This window comes from Notamacropus eugenii, chromosome 5 (assembly GCF_028372415.1).
Source record: "Notamacropus eugenii isolate mMacEug1 chromosome 5, mMacEug1.pri_v2, whole genome shotgun sequence".
NCBI classification, from domain to species: domain Eukaryota; kingdom Metazoa; phylum Chordata; class Mammalia; order Diprotodontia; family Macropodidae; genus Notamacropus; species Notamacropus eugenii.
The window spans coordinates 37,957,848-37,984,365 of NC_092876.1; the positions used below are offsets into that span (position 1 = coordinate 37,957,848).

General features: G+C 41.7%; 1 protein-coding gene across 3 annotated transcripts; it reads right to left on the bottom strand.

Annotated features, from left to right (window-relative positions):
- Nucleotides 1-641: 641 nt before the first annotated feature.
- Nucleotides 642-25,288, bottom strand: LOC140504074 (tumor necrosis factor receptor superfamily member 14-like). 3 transcript variants are annotated; one of them, XR_011966954.1, is made up of 6 exons: nucleotides 20,064-25,288; nucleotides 16,920-17,045; nucleotides 14,044-14,199; nucleotides 10,867-10,957; nucleotides 5,150-8,796; nucleotides 642-4,464 (listed from the first exon to the last, which is right to left on the bottom strand). XR_011966954.1 is itself a non-coding variant. In XM_072608611.1 (6 exons), the coding sequence occupies exons 1-6, from the start codon at nucleotides 20,122-20,124 to the stop codon at nucleotides 5,351-5,353; spliced, it is 618 nt and encodes a 205-aa protein (XP_072464712.1). In that variant the 5' UTR covers nucleotides 20,125-25,288; the 3' UTR covers nucleotides 642-5,350. The 3 variants fall into 3 exon arrangements, 2 of the variants coding, with proteins under 2 accessions (XP_072464712.1, XP_072464711.1); XM_072608611.1 differs by having other exon boundaries at nucleotides 642-5,355; nucleotides 8,618-8,796; XM_072608610.1 differs by having other exon boundaries at nucleotides 642-8,796.
- Between the last annotated feature and the right edge of the window lie 1,230 nt (nucleotides 25,289-26,518).

Here is a 26,518-nt window from a genome sequence, read left to right on the forward strand (position 1 = left end):
CTAGGTGCTGAAGCAGCTCCCAGCCCTACAGGGAAGAGGCTACCTGTCTTTTGTTCTTGCTCAGCCAAGTCAGCAAGTCCAAGATGAAACACTCTTGCCGCTGGCTAGTTGTTTTGTTGGCCTTTAAACTTAATTTGGTTGTAAGACAAAGTAACTTTGACCTGTCTGAAAGAGTCCTGTGGTGGCCAACGTAATTTAGGGCTATCTTTAGTTGATTGACATAGTGCTAGTAATACCTGTGATCATCAGGTTGGTAACGGGCTTGACACACAAGAAGCAGGGATCTTATCAGCCGGATTTCTACTTCTAGTTTTTGACTGACCCATAGCTAGCTCATTTCCCTAGATTGATCTTCAGAGGAGACCTAATTAATACAGAGGCGAGTTAATGCAGAGTGGTCTCTGTCCTGCGGTTATCTTTAAAGGGAATTTTTGAGTCCTTTGGAAGTTGGGAATGGAAGGACTTACGCCGACCCCATCAAGGCCCAGGACTCTAGGAAAAACGGTTCCTATTGGCACCGGAGTCCTGGCGTTGGCAAGATGAGGAAATGTCCATTTGGTTCCTCACTTCCAATCCACGTTTGAGCACCATAACTGTTGACCTGAAAACTTGGTTAAAAAAAAGGCAACAGGCTAAATGCATACATTTTATGATTTAATTAATTAATTAATCAACTCCCTATTAAAGAAAATGGTAACATAATGCATTATGAAGCCAGAAAAATGTTCTGGCTACCCAGTACAGAAATCTTCTAGCTTACATACATTTTGCTGTGAGAAAGGAACTCTTAGTTGAACAAATCATAAATTCAGTAAGACAAGACAATTAATAGAGCAATGTCAGTTGAGCCTTGCGATTCCAGGCTGGGTAAACATATGTGTTGGTGACATATGACAAGAAAGGAAATCCCACCACTAGTGAGTGGCAGGCTTCCTGTCCTAAACAGATAGTCGAAATAGCTGACATAGGAAAGGTAAACAAAGTTCAAATAGAAATTACAACCTAAGATGTCTGTATTTTCTTTACCATTAACATGCCAGAACATAGTATATGTCTTCAAATATTAAGATATGGAAAACATCCTATTATTCAAGATAGTGTCTTAGGTTAAAGGTCTCTTAAGGAATGTTAAGTGAGCCCTGGCTGGCTTTTGTTGACATAGGAAGAGGCATTCTCTGAATTTGCTTCAGAGAGAACAAAGAGATTATTTCAAAATTTTATATTAAACATTATCACCACTCATACCAGCAGCTCACAGGTTCACTGGCATTATGTATCAGTGGTTCAAATAGCCTTTCTTGTTATCCATACCTGCAGTTAGACTCAGAAGAAAAGTCAGTTAATAGTCCCATAAAATCTGAAAATAGCAAGCTCCAATAATCAGTTTCAGATATGACTATAATTTCCCATTGGCTGAGGGACATCTTATAAAGCAAGTTTTAAGTAGCTTGCATACCTTTCTATGCATATTCTAGTTCCTAATTAAATAACAATCAGCATAAGTTATTGTTCTAGTAGACTTACATCTGCTTCCCAAGCTTCTCTATCCCTTTCTAAACATGCTCAATCTAAAAGAATGAGTTATACATATGATAAATTCAAACACTAACTTCAATTTATGCTCAGGAAATGAATACAAAATATTACCAGAGGTTACCTGCCTCTAAGAAACTACACTGAAATTCTTTTTCCCTGAACTGAAAATGTCTCTAATTTAGTCTCAGTAATTAATTCAGTCAACCGTTTTACTGCCAATTGCTTTTACATCATTTTATAACATGTAAAGACCTTTGTCCCCTATTCCAAAAGCGTTTTTGTCCCATATGTCTAAAAGGGCCTTGGAAAACTTCACCTTGAAAGCTTCTTGGATTTCTTCACTTGATCTGGCTCTCTTCAGGACCATAAGCTTTTCCCTACCACTATGCCCAAGTCTCTGTTCTGTTTCCCACCCTTGATCCTATCCATCCAAATCTTCAGATTATTAGCCACTCCCATCACGACCATCCCTGGAACTCCCAGACTAGGGGAGGTCACTCTTAAACTTCTCCCTCAGTCCCTTTGTAGATAAGATACATCTTGTTTCCATGAAAGTGGACAATTTTACAACCCTTTGGGCATAGTTTCAAATTGTTCTCCAGAATGGTTGGAACAGTTCATAACTGCACCAATGATGCATTAGTGTTTCTATTTTGCCACATTTTCTCCAATATTTATCATTTTCCATTTTTGTCACATTAGGCAATATGATAAGTGTGAGGTGATACTTCAGAGTTGTTTTAATTTGCATTTCTCTAATGAGTAATGATTTTGAGCATTTTCTCACATGACTATATATAGTTTTAATTTCTTCCCCTGAAAATTGCCTGTTCATATCTTTTGACCATTTATCCATTGGGGAATGACTTGTATCTTATAAATTTCATTCAGTTCTCTACAAATGAAGCCTTTGTCAGAGAAACTGGCAGTAAATTCCCCACCCCTCCAGCTTTCTGATTTCCTTTTCATCTTGGTTGCATTGGTTTTGTTTGTGCAAAACTTTTAAAATTTTATGTGATTAAAATGATGATGTTCAGTTATTAAGCATTCTGAAATGGACATAAACATAGACTACTGCTCTCAAAATTTCTTTAAAAAATGGGAACACCTTTAGGATGAGTCTTAACTAATTAACATGCTGAAATTTTAGGGCATGCTCTCCACACAGATTCTAATCCCAGAATAAATAACAAACGTAAGTATAATCAGATTTCCTGCTGTGGTAGTGCAAGACAGCTCATAAATTCTTACTCTCCACTAACATAACTGACTGAAAGCCCTTTCCTTAAATCAAAAACAATAGAGATTCCTGCTTTTAACTTCACAAATTAATATTTACATCTCTCTTTCAGAAGCTTCTTGACCTTTATCTTATCATACTCATGCTGTTGTGGTTTTTCCTTCATTCTCAAAGAGAACCATGACATCAGGAAGGTGATGCCATAACTTGCAAGTGAATTGGATTGAATGAGGGAGGGCTGAGCAAAGACATCAGCCTCACTTTCTCCTCTGGATCCATTTGGGTCAGGGTGAGTAACAATGACCCAGATATAATAGGAGACATTTACCTTTTTCAGTTAAGATCTTTCCCAGGTCTCATTTGGACTGAGGCAATGCCCATTCAGTGATTAAGGTCAAGTAAGAAATCAGGGAAAGAATGGCTTTTTACCTATCAAAAAAAAAAAAAAAGATCAATCTAGGAGGGGAAAACACTCAGGGGTTTCTGGTAAAAAACAACAACAAAAAAAAATGCTATTTAGACTCTGAGTCATCAGGGTCCAAACAATGACCACTAAGTGGGGCTTGGGCTGGGAATTATTGTTCCCTAATCAATGAAAGTCAGAGTGATTTGGGTTCCAGGAATGGTCTTAAGAAAGAAATCTAGACCATAGAGCCAAAGATATCTTGTGAGATTTCAGCCATCAAAATTTACGTACATATACATGTGTGTATATATATATATATATATATATATATATATATATATATATATATATACACACACACACACACATATGTATTTGACAAGATGAAGCACTATCTTAACTCTTGCTTAGGTCATAGACTAAAATTTCAGTTTTCCCACTTTCAGTTTGTTACAATAATTCAGATGCCTTAGTATTAATCTAATAACCAACGGATTCAGTATTGCAATGACAAACTTCCACAAAGAGTCAGACATCACAAAACAACTAAAAATAATAGTAAATAAATTAATCAGGGCAGCTAGATGGCACTGTGGATGGAGTGGTGGCCCAGGAATCAGGAGTACCTGAGTTCAAATCTGGTCTTAGACATTTAACACTTTTAACGCTTATTAAGTGTGTGAGCCTGGACAGTTCAAGTATAACTCTGGATTGCCTTGCAAAAAGATATAAAATATAAATATCTTTAGAAATAAATTAAAATATAAAATATCCATAATGGATACAAAGTAAACTTCATAGAAACCGTCAGGTGTCCAGCTATCTTCTTCATGCTGGTCGTTGCAGAGCAGATTGTTCATTCCAGGCATATACTCAAAGCTCATCCAACCTCTCAGAGCTCTTTCAAGGTTGCCTGTCATACTTTGCTCTGGGACAGGACGTTAGAACTGGATGTTGCTGGTGAAGCTTTTGGCCTGGATTACATATCACTCACCATTTGGAATGTTTTTGCCTGCAAAACTAGAAGGAGGTGCAGGCAAGCAATGGCTACCATTACTGAGGATGAGCTTTGTCCCAATGACAGACAGAGTATGACTTGGCCTTGGTGTTTCACTGTACTTCCAAGAGAAGGATCAAGGTTCTCCACTGTCCTGACTGTTGGACATTCTTTCCTTAGTGGAGCTTATTCTTCCTGTTGTCTAGTCTCTTGAAGAGGCAAGTTGTTGACTGACCCATTGGTCTCCAGGGGATCATGGATCCTTCCAGGTTGGGATGCTTCAGTCTGAAATATAAGAAAGTATAGATGGAGAACAAAAAGTAGCCAGTTTGAGGCTGTTCCAAATTTTTCAGGCCTATTTGTGTGTGTCTGTGTGTGTGTGTGTGTGTGTGTGTGTGTGTGTGCGTGTGTGTGTGTGTGTATGTGGGTGTGGGTGTTTAACTATAATCATTGTTTCAGCCCTTACATATTACAGAAGATTTCTGAAACTTGGAAAAAAAGTGACCTATCTAGGATCAAACACCATTACATACAATCCCTCACTCCCAGGACTTCCAATGGCTTTTCTCTATTGTAGGATCATAGATTTATAGCAGGAATAGTGCTTAGAGGCAATAACCCCACCCAAAGCTGAGCCAGAATCCTCTCTCAGCTTCCCAGAACTCAGTTCTCCAGACTCCATTTGAAGGCATCCAGGAAGAAGAACTGGCTGCCTCCTGAGACATCAGCTTCTACTTAAAGACAGCTGGAATACTTAGGAAACTTTTCCTAACTTTCACTCTCATCATAGATGGTCTTCTTTATGACTTCCACCCATTTGCGCTGGTTCTACCCCCTGGGACTAAACAGAACAAGAAAATCTTCTAAGTAAAACCTGAAGTCATCTATAGTGTGTCCCCTTTTGCTCCAGACTAAACATGCCCAGATTTTTCCTTTAGTCCCCATATAATAGGAGTTTGAGGCCCCTCACCATCCAGGCAACCTTCCTGTCTAATCAACATCCTTCCTAAAATGGGGTGTCTGAAATCCATCATGCTTTTTCATGCAACGGTGTCACCTCTTTAATGGAAAGATGCATGTAGAAATCACAGGCCAAGTTGATGCATTCAGGGCTCATTCGTAGACCAAATGTATATGAAAGGGATATTCTCAGCTAGGAGAGTAAGGAATCTCAGACTGCAACATTAGAAGAAAGATGTATCAGTCAATCCAAATGATCAATTCATAAGTCTGGCAAAAGTTACTCACTGTTCCTTCTATGTCGTGAGCTGAAAAGCAAAGATGAGCATCAGGAAGCAGGCTAGAGACATTTTTCAGACATATAATGAAAGAACAAATAGAATGGCAGAAACATTGATATAGGCTGCAGTGGGACTGAGCCCTGGGCTCTGAGTCAAAAAGACCTGAGTTCATATCATGGCTCTGACACCACCCAGTGACTTTGGGTAGTTAATCAATCAACATGCACTTATCAAGTGCCTACTATGTGCCAGGTACCATGAGAGGTCCTAGGATCACAAGTACAAAGAATAAAACAATCTCTTTTCAAGGATATTATGTTCCAACAGGTGACACGAAGAGTGCCTTTTCCCTAGGTGCTACCCATACCTGGAATGCTTCCCTCCATTCTCCTCTGCCTTCACTTATGATGGCTCCAATTCCATCTTCTGCAAAAGGTCTTTCCTGGTCCCCCTTAATACAAATGCCTTCCCCCTGACAGAACCTCTCATGAACCACTAAATATGTCTGCTACACTTGGTGGTCTGCCCATTGTCTGCCTGATTAGAAAGTGATCTCTTTGAGGGCAGGGACTGAGGGTTCTTGTAATCCTGAATTCAGCATGTTCCCTAGCATATTGTGTTGTTCTTCAGTTGTTTTCAGTTGTGTCTGACTCTTTGTGACCTTATTTGGGGTTTCATTGGCAAAGATACTAGAGTGGTTTGCCATTTTCTTCTCCAGCTCACTTAACAGATGAGGAAACTGAGGCAAACAGGCTTAACTGACTTGTCCATGGTCACACTAATAGGTAGTGTATGAGTCTGGATTTGAACTGAAGTCTTCCTGACACCAGGTTTGGTATTCTCTCCACTCCTCCACCTACCTTTTTGCCACCTAATGGCTTTTGGCATTAGTTTCCTTCTCTGTAAAATGAAGAAATCTAACTGAAAGCCTTCTCAACTGTTTCCAACCTACATCTTTGAGCCTACAACCACACTGTGATCCCACAAAGCTTAGAAATTGAAGTGACTTGTCTGAGGTCCCACAGCCACAACCTTTCTGTAGAATGCTCTCATTTCTGGGATTTTCCATCACTTGTACCTGAGTAAGACTCTGATGCCTGGACCAGGAAGACCCTCAGTTTACAAACTATCATTTGCTGAGCCCTCTTCTACAAATCTGGCTCTGTTCCACGTAGGCTCAATATACACAGAGTTCCTATGTGTTCTATAACTTACCTGTGTAACTGACATTCTGAAAGTCCCACATCAGTCAGGGATGTACACCCCTGATTCTAAACTGAAAATAATGGCTTGATATCTACCAGAAACTTTTCCAGTATCTGGGTTTCACAAGGGCAAAGACGGCATCAGTCAATGAAAAAACATTTATTGAGCACCTCCTGCATGCTGGGTGATAGAGATAACAAGACAAAAGGGTAAGACCCCTGACGTTTGAGGAACTCTTCTTCTGATGTGTTCTTCCTCTCTCCTGCCAAAACATCTTGTATGTATCTCATACACAGAGTCTTCTTCTCTATCGACACCAGCCAGTAGGCTCTTTGAAAATGGCAGTTCTTTAACTGTTGTACAGTGTCTATACAGAGGAGCTTAGTAAATGTTTATTGCCTAGAAATGAATTCTGCTTTCCCTTTGCCTCCAGAGCAAAATTCTCTGCACATAGTAAGCAATTGATAAATGATTCCTGAGATAAATTCAGTGGCTGAACTGACAAGCTTTGGGTGTATATATATGACTAGTACAGTGCCTAGCACATAGTAGGTGCTTAATAAATGCTACTTCACTTGACTTGGCAAGTGTAGCATAGATTCCTGACATAAAATAAGTGCTTAATAAATGCTTAATTTATAACCTATCTATTCATCTGTACATCCATCTGTCTGTCTATCATCTATATTTCCATCTATCATCTATCTTTCCATTATCCATCTATCCATTCAATCATCCCTTCTTTCACTCAATCATCCCTCCAACCATCATTTTCTCTGTCATATCTCGACCCATCCTTCCTTCCATCTCAATTTTTATTTAATTTCATTTATCTATTTATTTTGTTACATTTTAAGTTCCAAATTGTCTTCCTCTATACATCCAACCCTGCTCTAGAAAAGACCATCTGTGATACAGATTTACAAATGTAAGTTAAACCATACTATACACACTTCTATCCATCAGTTCTTTTTCTGGAGGGAGAAAGAATCTTCCTTCCTAGATTCTTTACCTTTGATTTGAATATTTAAATTATTCAAAACAGCTAGGTCATTCACATTTAATTATTAAAGCAATATTGTGGTTACTATATACAACACTCTCTTGCTTCTGGTCACTTCACTTATCATTATTTCATGCAAGTATTTCCATGTTTTCCTAAATGAACAAATTCATGATTTCTTACAGTACAATGGTATTCCATCACAATCACATACCACAACTTGTTTGGTCATTCCCCATTTAATGGACATCCCCTTAATTTCCAATTCTTTGCCACTGAATAGAGAACTACTGTAAGTATTTTAGGAGAAATAGGTTCTTTTCCTTTTTCCTTGCTCATGTTGGTAAACAACCTAATAGTGACATTTCTGTATTTCATGGATTTCATGTATCTAACTTTCTGTCAAACATCTATAAATCTTTCAATCCATCCATCTTTCAGTCTAGTCATCCATCTATCTATCTATCCATCTATCTATCTTTCTATCTATCCATTCATCCACCTATCTGTCTATCTATCTATCTTTAGGTTATCTATTATGTCTACTAACCTATTATGTATCTATCTCTGTTGACAATCTTTATCTCCCTTTGGAGAAACTAATGTTTTCCAAGTTTACTTCACAAAGTTGGGATGATAAGAAATCACATTTAGATTGGCTTTGTATGAATTTAACAGGTAAATGATTAATAGCAGAAATATAAATAGGGATTTCTGTGCCTGGGGGCAAGCACCACAAACTGAACCCGAGTCAAGCCCACCCTCAGTTAAATGGGGAAGGGGGGAAGGGAGAGCAAGAAGGAAGGATGGGGACAAAGGAAAATCACCCCATGACTTCTAGCTGGCATTTCCCAAGATTCACGTAATTTGGGTACTGAGAACTGTTGTGTCTATAGCCCTAAAGGACTCAAATCTTGGTCAGAGCCTTCTAAATTCAATGTTCTGGAGCAAAGTCCCCCTGCTCCACCCTCTTTATGTCTCTGCTCACCTCTTTCTTGGTCCTTTTTCCTTTTAGCAAATATGATCGCAAAGATGAAGGGGATGAAAATGAAGATAATGATCCCAATGCAAAGACAGAGTTTGCAGTAATTCTTCCTCTCCCGTGAGCATAACACATCTGTGGTGTCTGTGCCTGGCTTTTCTTCAAATGAACCGTGAGCAGTGCAACTAGGAAGACAGATCAGGACATTGTCATTGAACATGAATTCATTCCTATTAGCCCAGTAAAACAGTGATCCAACTCCCCCCCAGGGGCAGCCAGCCATGAAACTCAGCAGCCAAAGAAGCTGAGAGAAAGAGAGGGAGAGAAGAAGGGAAAGCAGAAGTGCATGCCTCTCTGATGTGTAGAAAACACACAAAGCCAGGACTGAGGGCACACACATTGCATTTGTGTAATGGCAGTTTAAAATGGGAAGATTTTTCTCATTCATTAACAGGGCTAGGTGACCTGCTTGTGTCCCTTGGAAGCCTGAGTCACAGGAGTCAGAGTCTCATGGAGCCTGTGGTGGGAGGAGTTTGCTGAATAGGTGGAAGAGTAAGAGGTGGAGTTAGAGCAGAGCTGAGAGGAAGTTAGTCATGAGAACAGTCAGAGCTAGGAAGAATGCAGGCTGCTGGCTAGTGTGAGGGAAGGGGCTTGTTTGTGATTTTGTTTAATGGAGCTGGTTTGTGGAAAGCCTAGCAGGGAGGAGGTTTGGGGATGGTGTTGCTCTCTGCAGTAATATTTTGTATGGATTTTTGTTACTGTGATGGAGTTGGTTTTCTGGTGACTGAATAAATGTTTTGGTTCTGTCTTCCACATGGAGAGTCTGTGGTATTTCACAATTCAGAACTGTGCTGAGATACTCATGGCCATGGTACGTGCTGTGAATATCACATTGGTGCTACAATTGGCAAGAAATACAATGTGTTCAGAGGCAGGATCCAACAAGATTTAGACAAATGAGAACCATGAGACAAGGTTATTTTTTTTTCTTTTGTTTTTGAGGAGCTCAGAACTGCCATTTCATCAGTATGGGGAATTTTCTGCTGGAGAAATACCTTCCCCTGATGTAGGAATCATCAGGAATTGAAAGCCTTAGATTATTGGCTAGGGCACTAAGTTTACTATGTCTAAGAGACAGAACCCTAGGCTTCCTGACTCCAAAGCAGGACCTGTATCCCCCAGTGCCCAAGCTAACAGGAAGATGGGGACAAATAGGACTGAATGAAATCAAAGTCTTACAATTAAGCTTAAAAATCAGCTGAAAAAGATCATACAACCAGATATAGCTAGGTGCTCCAGTGGACAACAGCGGACAGAACCCTGAGTCTAGAGTCTGGAACAGGGGAGTTCAGATTTTATTTTAGACATTTCCTGGCTGTATGACCTTAAGCAAGTTACATAACTATATCTCAGTTTCCTCATCTGTAAAGAGAGGCTAATAATAGCACCCACTTTCTACTGTCTTTCTCAAGATCAAATGAGATAATACCTAGGAAGTGCTATGCAAATGTTAGCTATTATTGTTGGTGTAATTAGCATTTGTATAGCATCTTCTAGGCATATCTCTGTGTATAAGAAACTCTTCTTATTGGTGGAGATGAAAGCCCTGCCCTGCCTGAGTTGACTGGGCAGTCTGTGGGAGGATTCCAGCCTTGATCCACCCTTTCCAAGACTCCTCAAGCTTCCAAGCTCCTTCAAGCTTGAACAGATCCCAGGGGGAAGATGGAAGAGGCTAACCCCAATTCAGGATGCTGAAGGAAAGACTATGGTAACACATGAGAGGACCCAGCAGCCTCCATCATGTCCTCATCCAGCTTGTTATAATAGAGATGTGGGGCAGTTGCCCTTTGGGGGAGAATTAGAATGCTCTCTTGGTCAAGTTGAGTTTACTGCTCCCAGCAGGAAAGCTCCTTCACTCTGTATTATCTAGTACATATTCTCTATGTATATCTTCTCTGATTTCCTTTTTACTATAATTTAGATAAGTGAGTATGACAAAGAAAATGTTATTGATGCAGAATAAACTGAAAAGTGTGTCCTATGTATATTTATTTTCAGAAATTCTGTTGTTAAACACTTGTCTGCACCCCACCCCTCATGGACATTTCTTTTTTTCTGTTGTACTTTGTATATGGAAACACTTGTTTTAATTGGTCTTTGTTAAGGTCAGATTTTTTTTTCTTTTATTTAAAACACTGTGAATGAAAAAGCAGAAAGAATGACCCATTAAGTCCCATAAAGTGTGATACACCTACTTGGTCCACAGCAGACACTGGCCAAGGGTCCCATTGGGGGAAAACATCCCTTCCTGGCACTTTTCACAGATGGTGTTGTTTCTCTCTGTGCCTGAAAGAGAAGAAAACATGGGAGATTTGGTTATGACCTTAAGCAGTAGGATGAGAGCCAAACACAGCTGCTCTGACAGTGTCCATGGATTTGTTGGTCCCTTCTCTAGAAGCTCTGTATCTGAGCAAATAGCATTGAGAACAACTCTATTAAATACTCCCTAGGCCTGTGGCAAGAGAAATTATATGCATGTATATGTTTAGATAAAAAATTTTTGCACCACCTACATTACCCAATGTTTCTTTCCTTTTACTAGTAATTGTTTAGCAAGCAACTCTTTTGGGTGGGAGAGAGGAACACAAGTATTAGGAGGATAAATTTTTATGTTTTCTTGTGTTTAGCCACTATTATTAAAATGACTAAAATTTCTCCCATCACTTTCTTAAACCTAAGCAATTAACAAACCAAAAATTAAGCCTTGATTTATACTGTTTACCCACTCTCTGAAGTGCCAGTGCTCACACTGAAAATTTATCAATCAGCTCTTGGGAGAACAGCTAGGCCTGACTCTAGATGACTCCATATGGATATATGTTACCCAAAGAGCCATCTCTTCTAATGTAGAATCTTAAAAGGAGAAATGAAACAGTTCAGCAAAGTGATCAACATATCAAAAAAGGTTGACATGATGTGTAGTGTTCCATTCCCATAACCCACACTTCTACAAAAAAGCTGGAGATTGAAGATGAGGTATAGCAGCTAGGTGACTCAGTGGATACAACACTGGACCTGAAGTCAGGAAGATTTTAGCTCAAATTCAGCTTCTCACACTTACTAGGTACATGACCCTGAGCAAATGGTTTAACTTTTCTATACCTGTTTTCTCTAATATAAAAGGGGGCCAAAGGTAGCACGTACTTTCTAGGTAGTATTTGTAAAACACTTTGCACAGAGTCTGGCACACTAATGGCACAGTGGGTACCATGTAAATGCTTGCTTGCTTATTATCAGTTTAGTTATCTGAAGTTATCTGAAGCCATATAAATGATTTTGCCCACTCACAGGATCATGGCTTTAGAGGTAGGAAGGACCTGAGAGATCATTGACTCTTACTGTTTCATTTTACAGGAGAGGAAACTGAGACAGAGAAAGGTCAAGTATATGACCTACTTGGCCACACAAGTTGTTCTTTGATAGTGGAAGAAACTTCAACTTGGGCAGTTTGATTCCTCTCTCTACAAGGGCAGATTGTGATTCCCACTCTACTTTTACAGCTGGCTTTTCAGAGCTGTGTCTGAAACATCCATTCCCTGAGGCCTATGCGGGACTGAGTCTCTCTGTACTTAACTAGGCAGGTCCTCAAAAGACAGACCTTCAGAAAACCAGACCCATGGTCCTATTTTAGAAACCTCCAACTCAACAATATTTTGTAGAATTTGAACTCTTTTGGGGATCACCTTCAAGAACCCAGGGCACATCAGAAACCAAGAACAGGGGCAATGAAGAAATTGCCTATCAGGTCTCTGCACAGGGGAAGAGTTTATGACCAAACAAAGAAGAGGAATGATCACAGAGGGTAAATGGACAGTTTCAATTACATAAAATTTTAAAAATTCGTACAAACAGAACTAAAACAGCTACAATTAGAAGGAAGCAGGTAACTGGGGAAGGGGGTGAGTGGGAAATCTTTGCAGCAAGTTTCTTTGATAAAAGTCTCATTTCCAAGATATATACAGAATGACTTCAATGTAGAAGACTAAGAGCCATTCTCCAGATGATAAATGGTCAAAGAAAAGGAGTAAGGAGTTTTCAACAGAAGAAATCCGACAATTAATAGCAATACTGAAAATATTCTCTAATAATTAGAGAATTACCAATTACAGCAACTCTGAGGTTTCACCTCAAACCTACCAGATTGACAAAACTGACGAAAAAGGAAAATGGCAAATCATGGAGGGACTGTGGCAAAGCAGGTGTATTGATATCCACTTGATGGAAATGTGACTTGATCAGACATTCTGAAAAGGAATTTGAAACTATACCCCAGAAGTTTTTATGCTTTAGCCCACTGATAGCACTTGTGATCCTCTACCCCCAAAGACATCAAAAAAAGAGGAAAAGGACCTATATATGCCAAAATACTTATAGCCTACATTTTTCTGTAGACAGAGAATTGGAAACTAAGGCTGTGTCCACTAACTGGAGAATGACTGAACAAATTATTGTACATGAATGTAAGGGAATATTATGGTGACATAAGAAATGATGAAATGGTTGATTTCAGTGAAACATGGAAAAACACGTATGAACTGATACAGAGTGAACTGAGCAGAGCCAGGGGAACAGTTCATACAGTAACAATGACAGTGTGAAGCCAAACAGCTTAGGAAGACTCTGGAACTCAGATCAATGGAATAACCAACTACACTTCCAGAGGATTCATGTTTCAATGGGCTAATTACCTCCTGATAGAGAGGTGATGGACTTAAGGTGCTGATGGAGTTACGTATTCTCCTTGGACATGGCCAGGACATGAACGTGCTTTGTTTTACTACACATAAAATTTGCTATAAAGGTTTTTATTTTTGTTTTCCAGTGGGGGAGGAAAGGTGAGAAGTTGAGAAAATAGGTTTTTGTTAATTAAAAAATATTTCATTTAAAGAGACAAAACAAATAAAGATTCATATTCACTTTGTGCCACTAAAGCACATTGGAGGAGGACACCAGTGGGGAGTGGTTAACTTTTCCCAGCTCTGTCTAGTTCCAGATTTGTCCCGGACTGTCTGAGTTCCATGTAGATAAGACAAGGGACCTGAAATCAGACTTCATCATCATAGATTGATAAATTTCCATCAAGAAGAAACCTCAGAGGTCATTATGGCTTAATCCTCTCATTTTACAGATAAGGAAATGAGGACCGGAGAGGTTAACTAATGGCAGAATCACATGGACAATGAGGGCAAAACTGAGTTTTGGACCCAAGCTCTCTCAGACCAGATCCAACTATCTTCTCACTGCACCACAACTGCCTCTAGGGAGGCAGCCAGAACCAAGGGAAGGCTGGAATTTTCACAGGTTTCCAGGGCAGCAGCCTGAAGAAACAGTAGGTCTGGGTCCCTGGGTGGATGGAGATGTTGCAGGCTCACCTTGAGACTTCACATATTGTCCAGGGGTACAGACTTGGTGAGGCACACATAGCTCACAGTCATCGTTGTTCATGTCAGCACAGAAATATCCTGGAGAACAACCACAAACTGTGTTGGATGTAGATGAACATTCCTGTCTGGTCACAAAGCCAAGATCTGTAAGAAAGAAGAAAAGCCCCTGCTGGGAAAGGTCCAGGGAGGGAGCACCTGAGGTAGCCCATCCAGCTGTGGGCTCACATGCTGCCTCAGATTCTTTGTGGCTGAGGGATGCTGGTCAGGTCACTCTAGGACTCTCTAACTCTATGATCTGCAGACAAGGCACCCTCGTGACTGGATGGAAGGAGTATTCTTCCCTGGACAAGCAAAATGACAGGCCTTGTGCCTCCACCATCAATCTCTAAAAAGAAAAAGAAGAAAGTAGAAAGTACTGTGCTGAGGATGAGCTACAAGGGCAGAGAGGGAACCATTCCTGCCCTCAAGGAGTCAATGTTCTACCTGTGCTGCCTCATATATCACTTTTCATTAGTGGAGGTGGGCTGTAGTATGTCTTTTTGTGTATCCCCACCACTAAGTACAGGGCCTGGCACATAGAAGGACTTTAATAAATGATTGTTTCTTTCCTTCCTTCCTTCCTTCCTTTCTTCCTTCCTTCCTTCCTTCCTTCCTTCCTTCCTTCCTTCCTTCCTTCCTTCCTTCCTTCCTTCCTTCTTTCCTTCCTTTCTTTTCAACACTTAGTCTTGGCGTAAATAGATCCTTGGCATAAAATAGATCCTTAATAAATGCTTGTTGACTGACTGACTTGGCCTTAATTTCCTCTGCAGAAGGAAGCAGCTGACCTAGATCATAGGATGTAGGACTAGAAAGAGCTTTGGGTAAGTCCAACTTCTGCCTTTTATAGTTGAGGACACTGAAATCCAGGAAAATTACTTGCTCAGAGTCACAACAGCAGAAAAAACAGATAAGAGAAGCTCCAAGTGCCCTCTCAGTTTAGAAATCCCATGATCCTATGAATCTGACTTTATTGGGGAAGTAGAGAAAAAGCTATCCCAGGCTGAGTGTGTTTGCTGGGGACTAAGGGTAGGAAAGACTTGATCTGGAGAACTGGACTTGGGAGAGTCATTCCCTGTCAGGTCTGTCTTTGAGTTGCAAAGAGCTGAGTTCTGAACCGAGAAGTGGGAATAGTGACTGATTCCCCAAGGCCATTCTCAAGGTTTGGGAAGCTACTATACCTGGTCTAACAAAGTCAGCAAAAACAGAATTGGCAGGTGGGAGGGAGCAGAGAAAGTGTTCCTGGGATCTCCATTGTCATGATAAGGGACATTAAGGCAGGTTTTTCCCCTCCTATTCCCTGATAATCTGGCCTAAGCAAGAGAAGAACCCTGACAGAGACAGGTGTCTTCTTGGGAGATGCAGCAGAGACTGAAGACAGTCTTGGGCATCTCCATTCCCAGTCCCAGTTCAACCCCAACTAGGAGAGGACCCTAGGGGGAGTCTGATTTCTTCTTCAAAGTCTGAATACTTAAGGCCCTCCAGAGGTTGAGAGGTAACACAAAGGGATCAGGAGGACCTGTTCAGAGGTGAAATAAAATATATTACAGGGCTAAAGAAGGAGGGAAGTGCTGCGGTTAGCTACAGAAATGTGTAGACTGAGGAAATTGGGGCCAGTCATTTACCTTTCTGTGAGCAGGAGGCTCACTCCCCCTGTACAGACTCAAAATTCTGAGTTGGATGCACAGAACATGTTTGTCTAGCTATGCTACACCACCACCAGGTTGTGCCTTATCCCTGGGTTCATTACAATCTCAGGCCAGTCTAACAACACATCCAGGGGGGTTCAGTTGTTACCTGCGTTGGTACAGATACAGATATGGAGGACCAGTTTAGGAAAAGGAATTTCTCAAGGTCACAGAGTCATTAAGAGGTGGCAAGAAAAAAGGAGAAGGGGGAAGGAAACACTTAGTGCCTCCCCACCATGTGCCAGGCACTGTGCTAAGTAATTTACAAATATTATTTCATTTGATCTCCACAACAACCCGGAGAAGTAGATGCTGCTATTTTCCTCATTTTACAGTGGAGGTAACCGAGGTAGACTGAGGGTAAGTGATGCATAAAGTCAGAAGTGTCTGAGGTCACACTTGAACTCATGTTTTCCTGACTCCAGACTTAACACTCTATCCACTGGACCACTTGGCTATCAAAGCCTGAGTGTCCTACCCAAATGCATAGAGAATTGACTTAGAGCTGGAAGGCAGCTGATTTGTCATTGCATCTAATCCTCTCACTGTAAAGATAAGCAAATGGAAGGCCAGAACAGTTAGTTACCTTTTCCCGATTTCCTTTGATGCTGGTGCTTTCCTCTGAGATTGTCTCCACTTTGTCCTGCCTCTATCATGTTTGTACAGAATCCTTCACTATCCTAGGCATTTTAAGCCCTCCTTTCTGACATCCCTTCCAGCTTGGATAGTCTGTGTTCTAGTGTTGTGTGAGGGAGTATGAATAAACTCTCCTGTGTTTCCCATGTTCTAAAACCTTAGAAACTAGTTCAAGCCCCTCATATTATAGATAGACAAAATGAGGTCCAAAGAATGGACATGACTTGTCCAAGGTCACACAAGGAAAAGACTGGAATGGAACTCAGGTCTCTCACCAGCCAGAACATAATGCTTACTACCTCTCCTCCTAACCTGATCCAGGTCCTCCTTTCAAAGTTGTCAACTTCCCCCCTTCACCATCTTGTCTAAGTAGGTTCAAGACTGATAACTTTCTCTGGGCCCAGGCAGGGAACTAAATGACTCAGGTCAGAGCCCAGGAGAGGGAGGGCTGTAGGTGAGACTCAGAATCCTAGGTGACTCTAAGATTTCTGAAGAGCTTCTTACCAAATTTGCAGACTTTACACTGGAGACACTCCTTCAGGCCACTGTGGTGTGCAGTATAGGTCCCAGGATCACATGGCACACACATGGTGCCTGTCATTATACTGCATGTCCCCTTAACCCTGTAACCTAAAGATTTCAAAGAATCACCATTAATAGCAAGGCACAGGGGGGTGAAGCCAGGATGGCAGAGTAGAAAGAGATCCTGTAGAAGCTCTCCCCCCACAGCCCATAAAATTCCTGTAAAAAATGACTCCAAACAAATTCTAGAGCAGCAAAAGCCATAAAACGACTGAGTGATAGAGATTTGCAGCCTAAGACAGCCTGGAAGGCCAACAGGGAAGGTCTATTGCACCAGGCACTGAGCAGAATGTAGTCCACTGAACACAGCATGGCACAGCAGGGACAGGACTGCAGCAGGCCTGAAGGGGCAGAATCCCCAGCAACAACTGTGATTCCTATATTCCTCAACCCACAAATGCCAAAGACAGCTTCAAAGGTCAAAGAGAAAACTTTTTCACCTGGTTGAGAAGGGAACACAGTCTGGCCCTGTCCCCAGGCAGCAACAGTGTCCATTTTTGGAGCCCTCTGCCTAAAGACCCTGGGGGAACTGAGCAGTCAATCTGGGTCTCAGTCCTGAGAGCTGGCTCTGAGTGTATAAGAGCAGCAAGGTGGTGCAGTGGATAGAGTGCCAGGTCTGGAATTCAAATCCAGTCTCAGACACTTCCTAGCTGTGTGATCCTGACCAAATCACTTAACCCTGTTGACCTCAGTTTCCTCATCTATAACATGAGCTGGAAAAGGATATGGCAGATTTCTCCAGTATCTTTGCTCAGAAAACCCCAACTGTGGTCATGAAGAGTTGACTGAACAGCAACAATGAAGATGTGCACAAGGACCAGCAGAGATCTTGCTACATCCAGCTTGGGGGGAGGGTGAGGATGAGGTGGATGGATAGGAGAAGGGCAATGGGGGAGACTAATCAGATGGAAAATATGAAGTCCTTCCTAGTGGAGGAGCACTGGCTGGTGGAGCTGATGGAGACTCTGGAGAGGGAATTCTACTCGCAGATCCTGGGCAGAAAAGCTTTTGGTTGCTTCCAGAGCAGAGTACAGGCCAGGACAGGAGTAAACTCCTGTCCCTTGCTTGTGCCACAATTGGAGGAACTGAGAACTTATAGGTCCCTAGCATATATCTTCCACTTGACAAAAGACTCAAAAATCAAGTGACTGACTGGGAAAATGCCCAAAAAGTGGGGAAAAAATGAGACTATAGAAGGTTACTTTCCTGATGAGCAGGTATTTTCTTCCATCCTTTCAGATGAGGAAGAACAATGCATACCATCAGAGGAAAACCTAAAAGTCAAAGCTCTGCATCCAAAACCCCCAACATAAATAGGCAATGGTCTCAGGCCATGGAAGAGCTCAGATAGGATTTTCAAAAGCAAGTAAGAGAGGTAGAGGAAAAATTGGGAAGAGAAATGAGAATGATGCAAGAAAATCATGAAAAGCGAGTCAACTGCTTGCTAAAGGAGACCCCGCAAAAATGTTGAAGAAAATAACTCCTTCAAAAATAGACTAACTCACAAGACAAAAGAGGTCCTAAAAGTCAATGAGAAGAGGAATGCTTTAAAAAGCAGAATTAGCCAAATAGAAAAGGAGGTTCAGAAGCTCAGTGAAGTAAATACTTCTTTAAGTATTAGATTGGAGGAGATGGAAGCTAATGACTCTATGGGAAAGCAAGAAATTACAAAATAAAACCAAAAGAATGCAAAAATAGAAGACAATGTGAAATATCTCACTGGAAAAACAACTGACCTGGAAAAAAGATCCAGGAGAGACAATTTAAAAAGTATGGGACCACCTGAAAGTCATCATCAGAAAAAGAGTCTAGACATCATCTTTTAAAAATTATCAAGGAAAACTGTCCTGATATTCTAGAACCAGAGAGTAAAATAAATATTTAAAGAATCCACCGATTACCTCCTGAACAGGATCTGAAAAAGAAAATCTGTAGGAATATTGTAGCCAAATTACAGAGTTTCCAGATCAAAGAGAAAATATTGCAAGCAACCAAAAAGAAACAATTCAAGTACTGTAGAAATACAATCAAGATAACACAACATTTAGCAGCTTCTACATTATGGGATCAGGGGGTTGGAATATGATATTCCAAAGGTCAAAGGAGCTAGGATTAAAACCAAAAATCACATACCCAGCAAAGCTGAGTATAATCCTTCAGGGGAAAAAATGGATATTCAATGAAAGAGAGGACTTTTAAGTATTCTTGCTGAAAAGATCAGAGATGAATAGAAAATTTGACTTTCAAATACAAGAATCAAGAAAACCATGAAAATCAAACAGGAAGAAGAAGTCATAAGAGAGTTACAAAGTTGAACTGTTTACATTCCTAAATGGAAAGATAATATGTGTAACTCTTGAGCATTTTCTCTGAATTAAGGTAGATGGAGGGATATTATATATGCAGGCAGAGGACACAGGGTGAGTTAAATATAAAAAAAAAAAATCCTCTTAAGAGAGAGGAATATATTGGGAGAAGAAGAAAGGGAGAAATAGAATGGGGTAAATTATCTCCTCAATAAAAGAGGCAAGAAAATCTTTTACCATGGAGAAGAGGGGGAGGTGAGAGGGAAAGAGTGAACCTTATTCTCACTGGATTTGGGATAAAGAGGGAATAACATGCACACTCAATTGGGTATGACAATCTATCTCACCCTACAGGAAAGTAGGGGAGAAGGAGGGATGGATAGAAGGGCAGGCAAATGGAAGGAGGGGGTAATTAGAAGTAAACACTTTTGAGGAGGGACAGGGTCAAAAGACAGAATAGAATAAATGAGGGGCAGGATAGGATGGAGGAAAATATAAGTAGTCTTTCACAACAGGAGTATTATGGGAGTGTTTCAGATGACTACATATATATATACTATATCAAATTGCTTACCCTCTCAATGGTGATCAGTAGAAAGGGAGGAAGGAAAGAACTTGGAAATCAAAGTTTTAAAAATCAATATTAAGCTCTAAGATTCTATGGTTCTGAAATCTGAATTCATAAATGAATAAAGAGAACCTGGAACAGGTTACCAGAAGAAAAGAGTGGTCTGTTCTGGAGAAAAACTTTCTGACTTACCTGCATGGCAAGGATAGCAACATACTCCATCCACATTGTACTGTCCCACCTTACACTGCATTGCTTCTTTGAAGGAGATGAGCTGAGCTGTAAAGATACTGATTATCTTGAGAAAGGAAAGAAGTAAGTAATGAGGGTGAGGGAGAAAGCATGGTCCAAGGTGTCAGGAAAACTGGGCTCTAATCTTGACCTTGTCAGTCACTGCCTATATGACCTTGGGCTAGCAACTATTCGTTCTGGTGCCTCAGTTTTCCCATCTGTAGAATGAGGGCATTGAGAGACAGCAGGATATGCTGGAGAAAGTCCAGGATGGGGAGCCAGAAGATTTGAGTTAGAATCCTGTCTCAGGCACTTATTTACTGTGCTTCCCTGGGCAAGTCATTTAGCCTTTTTTTGGTCTCAGTTTCCTCATCTGTAAAATGAGGAGATTGGAGTTGGGGCATCAAAGATCACTTCCAGCTCTGCACTTGGCATCCTGACCAGTCTGTAACTTTAAAAAGCAGCAGCCTGGGAAGGCTGGGGAGAAGGAAAAGGCAGGTGAGTTAGGAGATAATTTTAATCATGATTAATTTGCACTTAATGTAGCACTTCAAAGGTTTCCAGGGAACTTTAAACACTTTTCATCTGAGTCTAACAACAACTCTGTGAAGGAAGTGATATTATTATACCTATTTTACAGTTAGGGAAACCAAGGCTGGAACATTAACCTGGTAAATGTGTGAGGCAGGATTCACATTCAGGTCTTCCTGACTCCACCCACTCTGTCCCACTCCAAGGCATGATGTTGGATTGTCTCCCACAGGTCTGATCAGAAGCCATGGAGAGGGTACAAGGGAGGGAATATCACTGCTAGTGGACTCTGAAGGGGAATTATTTTATCATTTGACTTGGCTGCTCACCAAGTATGCTCTACATAAAAAAAATAACAAGTGGGAGGTAGGGAAAGGATAGGCCCAGGGGCAGCAATGAAGAGGGAATGCAATAAGGTTATTAGAGGCACAGTGCTAGGCACAAACTAGGCAATTAGTAAATGCTTTTGTCTTCTTTCTTTTGTACGTCTAAAAACTTGGTTTTTCATAGTCCTCATTGAACTGCTGAAGGAATCCATGCCTGCTCCCTGGACTACTGACCACTCCCATCGGGATTCTCCCTGGCTTTGATCTACCTCCTCTATCAATATTGGGACCCAGACTGCTGGGCGACACCTGGATTCTTCCCTCAGTCTTTTTCTGTATTTAAGTTCCATCTCACCTCCATGAAGGCGCTCAGATTCAGTCCAGCTCTGGCGCTGTCTAGCTGGGATTCTATCTGGCCCGCTTGTTCATACAAGAGTTCCAAATGCTTAGGCTCCTTTAGAGTCAACCCACTATGGCAAATCTTTAATAAACTTAGCTTTTCTTTGACTTTAAGAAGGCTTGTGTTGAATTCATTTGAACAGGACCCAGTGTGTCAGTGTTTTAGGATCCCCAGAACCCCTCAGACCTCAACATTTTTGTTCCCTTATTGGAAAGAACTGCTAATCTCAAGTTCTTTCACCAAGACTGGAAGGTATGCGTCTCCTCCTCTCCCTATCTCCTTCTTGATCTCCAAGCACCTTGGAAGGGGTTTTCAGAACTGACCCCTTGGATCCCAGAAGGTCAGGCAGCTAGAAGACTGTCTTGCACTCAGACTGATTGGTCTCAGGTTTTAGGTCCAGTGGCTATGTTTGAGGAGGTGGACCTGGGCACACCCTCCAAAGCATAGACAAGGATGGATGCCCTATTGGGAAGTGTTTGCCCAACTCTCACTTCCCTCAGAGCTAGGAAAGAGTCAGTTACTTTTTTTTCTCTAGTTTTTTTTTCAAGGCTTACTCCCATGTCCTCCTTTATGGAGGGAGGGACTTCCAGCCCCGTGCCTGTAATGGGTCAATCCTCTTCAATCTCCAAAAATTCACTTTTGGGTTATCTTTTACAAAATTGGAAAAAAAAATTACCTTTCCTAAAGAACTTAAAAAGAAAAAGTTGGTGCTTTTTTGCAACACAATCTGGCCTCAGTATCACCTGGAAGACCATGAAGTATGGCCCATTTTGGGGACCTTAGAATGTAATAGTCTTTTACAATTAAGAGTTATGTTGTTGCCAAAAAGGAAAATGGATAAAAATACCCTACATAATGGCCTTCGTCAAGCTCTCTGAGAACCCCATTCTCAGAAAAGATTGTAAGATGCTTGTAGCCAGAGTCACCCCACAAAAGGACAACGGGGTTAAATTGGACGTTAGGGTCTCGGCCTCATCACCTTCCCTATTTCTGGTCCCACTATCCCAACTCCTATCTTTACCCCAATGTCCCCCAGCCCCTCCTGCCACTCCTTTATCTTTCCCAAACCTGGCTTCCCTCTCCTTGCCACTTCTTCTTTCCCTTGGTTTCCCTTCCCTTTTCCTCTACACCAAGTCCCCCAATTCCTGCTTCAGTTGCCTTCCAAGTCTCCTATTCTGTATCTCCTCCCATGGTCCCTCCCCCCTTGCTCATGTCCCAGCCACAGATCTTGCTGAGGTGCCTCCCTCTGCAGTCCCTCTCCCTGAGACGACAACCACTCAAGGCTCAGGCTCCACCCCTATGGCGGTCTAACCCCTTCACCTCCTCAGGTACCAGCTGATCTTTCCCCCTGTCAGTCAGATATCCTGGCCTTGCAGCCTAATCCAGTGCAGTCAGCATTCCCCAGCCCCTCCCTCACAACAAATGAGACTTTCTGACTCCCTAAACAAGCCAGGGCCCCACAGTGCCTTCAAGCCTTTTTCCACTGGGGGAAGTGCCTGCCTCCCCTAGTGGGACTATTGGAATGCATGTTCCATTCTCTATCTCAGGTTAAAGAGAAACTGGGGAGATAGTAGGAAGACCCCACTAAGGTCACTGAGGTTTTAGGGACATATTCCTACAATTCGAACTTTCTTGGAAGGATCTGCATATTCTTTTCTCTGCTTGCTGTGTCATCGAGGAGAAGAGGACTATTTGGGAACATGCCCAAAAGTTTGGGGATCATTTGGCTAGTGATGATCCTACCAAATAACCCCCAGGAGCAACTGCTGTTCCAGTAGTGACCCAGGATGGAATTATCAAAAGAGTGAGGACAGAGGAAAGAGAGACCATATGGTAATTTGCCTGTTAGGCCTAAAAACTGCATTTTAAAAACAAGTAAATTTTCAAAAAGTTAGGAAAATTACTCAGGGAGAAAAGGAAAACTCTGCCCTTTTTCAAGATCAGCTGGTAGATGCTATTAAAAAGCATACAAATTTGGATCCTGACTCCATAAAAGGGGCAGCAATCTTTAGCATGTGTTTTATTAATCAGTCTGCCCCAGATACTAGCAGGAAGTTGCAGAAATTGGCCATGGGACCCCAAACACCTCAGGCCCAATTACTGGAGACAGCCTTTGGCGTCTTCAGCAGCAAAGACTTGGCCAAAGCAGAGGAAAAAGAACTCAGAGACAGGGCCAGAGACAGAGAATACGCTCAATTTTTGGCTGTTCCCATGGCCAGGAAAACATCCAGGGTGCACTCCTTCAAGGAGCCCCCTTGGAGCAAGGTTGGCTACTTGGGCACTGGGGAAACCTGCTTTTGATGCCATAAGGAGGGTCACTGCTCCAAGGAGTGCCCCTTCAGGGCACCTCCCCAGAGGGAACCCCAGGAACCAACGGCCCTGGAACTGCACCCATGTGACCAGAAGGAACAGAGGAAGGATTGTCCCCAAAGTTGGAGAGGTGATGGACCTGACCCCTGGTACCTTAACCTCCAGTCTTCTCAAGACTCCAAAAAATGGGGAAGCCTGGGGCTTGAAAGTGCTCCCACTTTCTCCACCTCTCCAATCCCTGGGCAAAAATCAAGATTAAATTAAGGTTGCCCACTTTAATTTGGCTAAATTCTGTGTTTTAATTAATTACTCTGGCCCTACTCACCTCTTGACCCCTCAGGTCATAGGCATTGAAGGGGAAACTAAGGAATGTCTCCAGACATACCCTCTCCCCAGCCTGTTTGAAGATCTGTTGTTTAAACATACCTGTCTTATGCTCTCCTCTAGCCCTGCCCCCTTGCTGGAAAGGGACTTGATGATGAAACTGGGGAGCCAATTTTCTCTAATTGCACCTTCCATCTCCCTTTTCCCTCTATTCACTAGATATCCCCATGTTTACTCGAAAGTCTGGGAGAGAGTCAAGTCAATTGTTTGGGATCTGGGAATTCCGGGGCTAACTCCTTCTGCCACCACAGCCATTGAAGTGCCACTCCCAAACCCTGAAGTGTTCCCCCCATCTCAGTCAGTATCTAATTAAACCTGAAGCCTGGGAAGGACTGAAAAGTTTAATTGGAAAATTCCTTAAGTATAAAATTCCTTAAGTATAAAATCCTTGCCCTTGTTCATCTCTATACAACAATGCAAGCCTTCTTGGAAAAAAGCCTAATGGAGAACACTGACAATTTTTTTTCGCCTTTGAATGGACTCTTCCTGGGGAATCAAGTCCAAGTCAACTAACAAGGACAGTCTTGCCCCAAGAGTTTCAAGATAACCCTCTTTTATGTGGCCGGGCTTTGGGAAGGCATGTAAGGGACCAGAAACTAGCAGATGGTAGCTTAATTCAGTATATGCATGATATTCTTATTTGTAGCCCCACCCAGGTTGCATTTTTGGCTGCTTCCACAGAAGTCCTTAATTTCTTGGCACTCAAGGCTATAGGGTCTCTCTGAACAAAGTCCAGATAGCACCCTAAACTTCAACAGAAGAACTCACCAGCTGCTTCAGTATCTTTCTCTGAATCCTCCTCCCTGTCTTCTGGAGTTGAGGCTACAGCAATCCCTTCCCCTCCTCCTTTGGTGGGGGATGGGTCAGGGCAGTACACTTCCAGTTACCCCCAGGCCCAAATTCTTACCTCCAAGTAGCCTCTTTTCACCATCTCTTGGATCTCAGCCTGGCATCACCAGCTCCAAAGAACAGAAGGTGTCATTTGTTCTTCTTGGACCAAACTTTTAGAAGATGTTGAAAGTGAAAGTAAAACTAGCAGACATGTAGGTGGGCAAAACAAAAGAATGGAACAGCCCTCTTTTTGTTTGGGTGAAAGGAGGGATGGGGACAAAATTTGGAACTCAAAATTTTAGGGAAGGCAATGTTGAAAACTATAAAGAAATACTTTTCTTTAAAAAAAAGCAAAACAAATGAACAGTCCTGTTCAGCCCTGGATGTGGCCTTAACTCATAAATGTGCACATTATATCCTCCCTATGATCAGAGCCTTTAAGGGAAAAGGGAAGGGGAAGGACAGGGTGGAGCACTTGAGTTAGAGGGAGTTAGCCAGTACACGCCTGGTGTTGAACAGCTTTGGGAGCCTTAAGGAAAGAGGCTCCTGCCTTTTGTTCTTCCTCAACCATTTCAACCAGCACCAGATGAAAATATTTTCACTCCTGGCTAGATGTTTTGTTGGCCTTTAAACTCAATTTCATTTTAAGATAAAGTAACTTTGACCAGTTCAAAACAGCCTCTCATGGCCAACATAATTTAGGGGCATCTGGAATCCTTATGTTTTTATGTAAAGGTGTCTCCTCTTTAATGCAAAGATGCATTTAGAAATCCCTAGTCAAGTTGAGGGTTTGCTGTCATAGACCAAGGACATGCAGAAGGGATATTCTCAGCTAGAAGAGTAGGGACCCCTAGGCAGCAACATTAGCAGAAAGATGTCAGATTATACAAACCCACTAATCAGTTCATAAGTTTGTCAAAAAATACTCACCACTCCTTTTTTCTTGTCAGCTGAAACGCAAAGATGAATATCAGGAAGCAGGATAGATACATTTTTTAAACATGTAATGAAAGCTCTGTGCCATTCATCTTTTCTGTAACTAGCAGGTCTATCCTACTTGAGTACTAGATGAAGAACTTCCCTGAATGGGGAGTTGGGCCATAAGTGAAGGCCAGGGGTGGCATTTATAGTCAGCCCAGGCAGGACTTACCTCATCAGTTATGAGGTTTATCTCCTGCTTCCACCAATGACTCACCCTGTGACTTGGGACACATCTTTGGACCTGACTAATCTCTGTCTCTCTTCTTTCTCCCTCCCCCTTTTTTATGTGTATAGCTCAAAAAGGGCCTTTGGCACAGAGATGAGAGTTGGAGAAGGACTGTGTACAGCTAGATAGAGATATTTAAACTTTGTTCATTCTGCTAGCTCACCTAGAATCTGTAACTGAAAGTAGACTAGAGGTTCTTTGGAAATCTGGTAACCACCCAGGGACTCCTTCTGAGCAGCATTTTTAAGCAAATTTTAAAGCAATTTAAAGCAAATGCTTCAATTCAGTTAGAGCTCAGTGAAAATTAAGATTTTTTTTTTCCCATCCAAGTTCACAGACCCCCTAAAATCTATCCATGGACCTCAGATTAAGAACCCTTGGGTTTGACACATTTTTGTAGTGTGCTAACTTCACTGAGCTTGCCTTA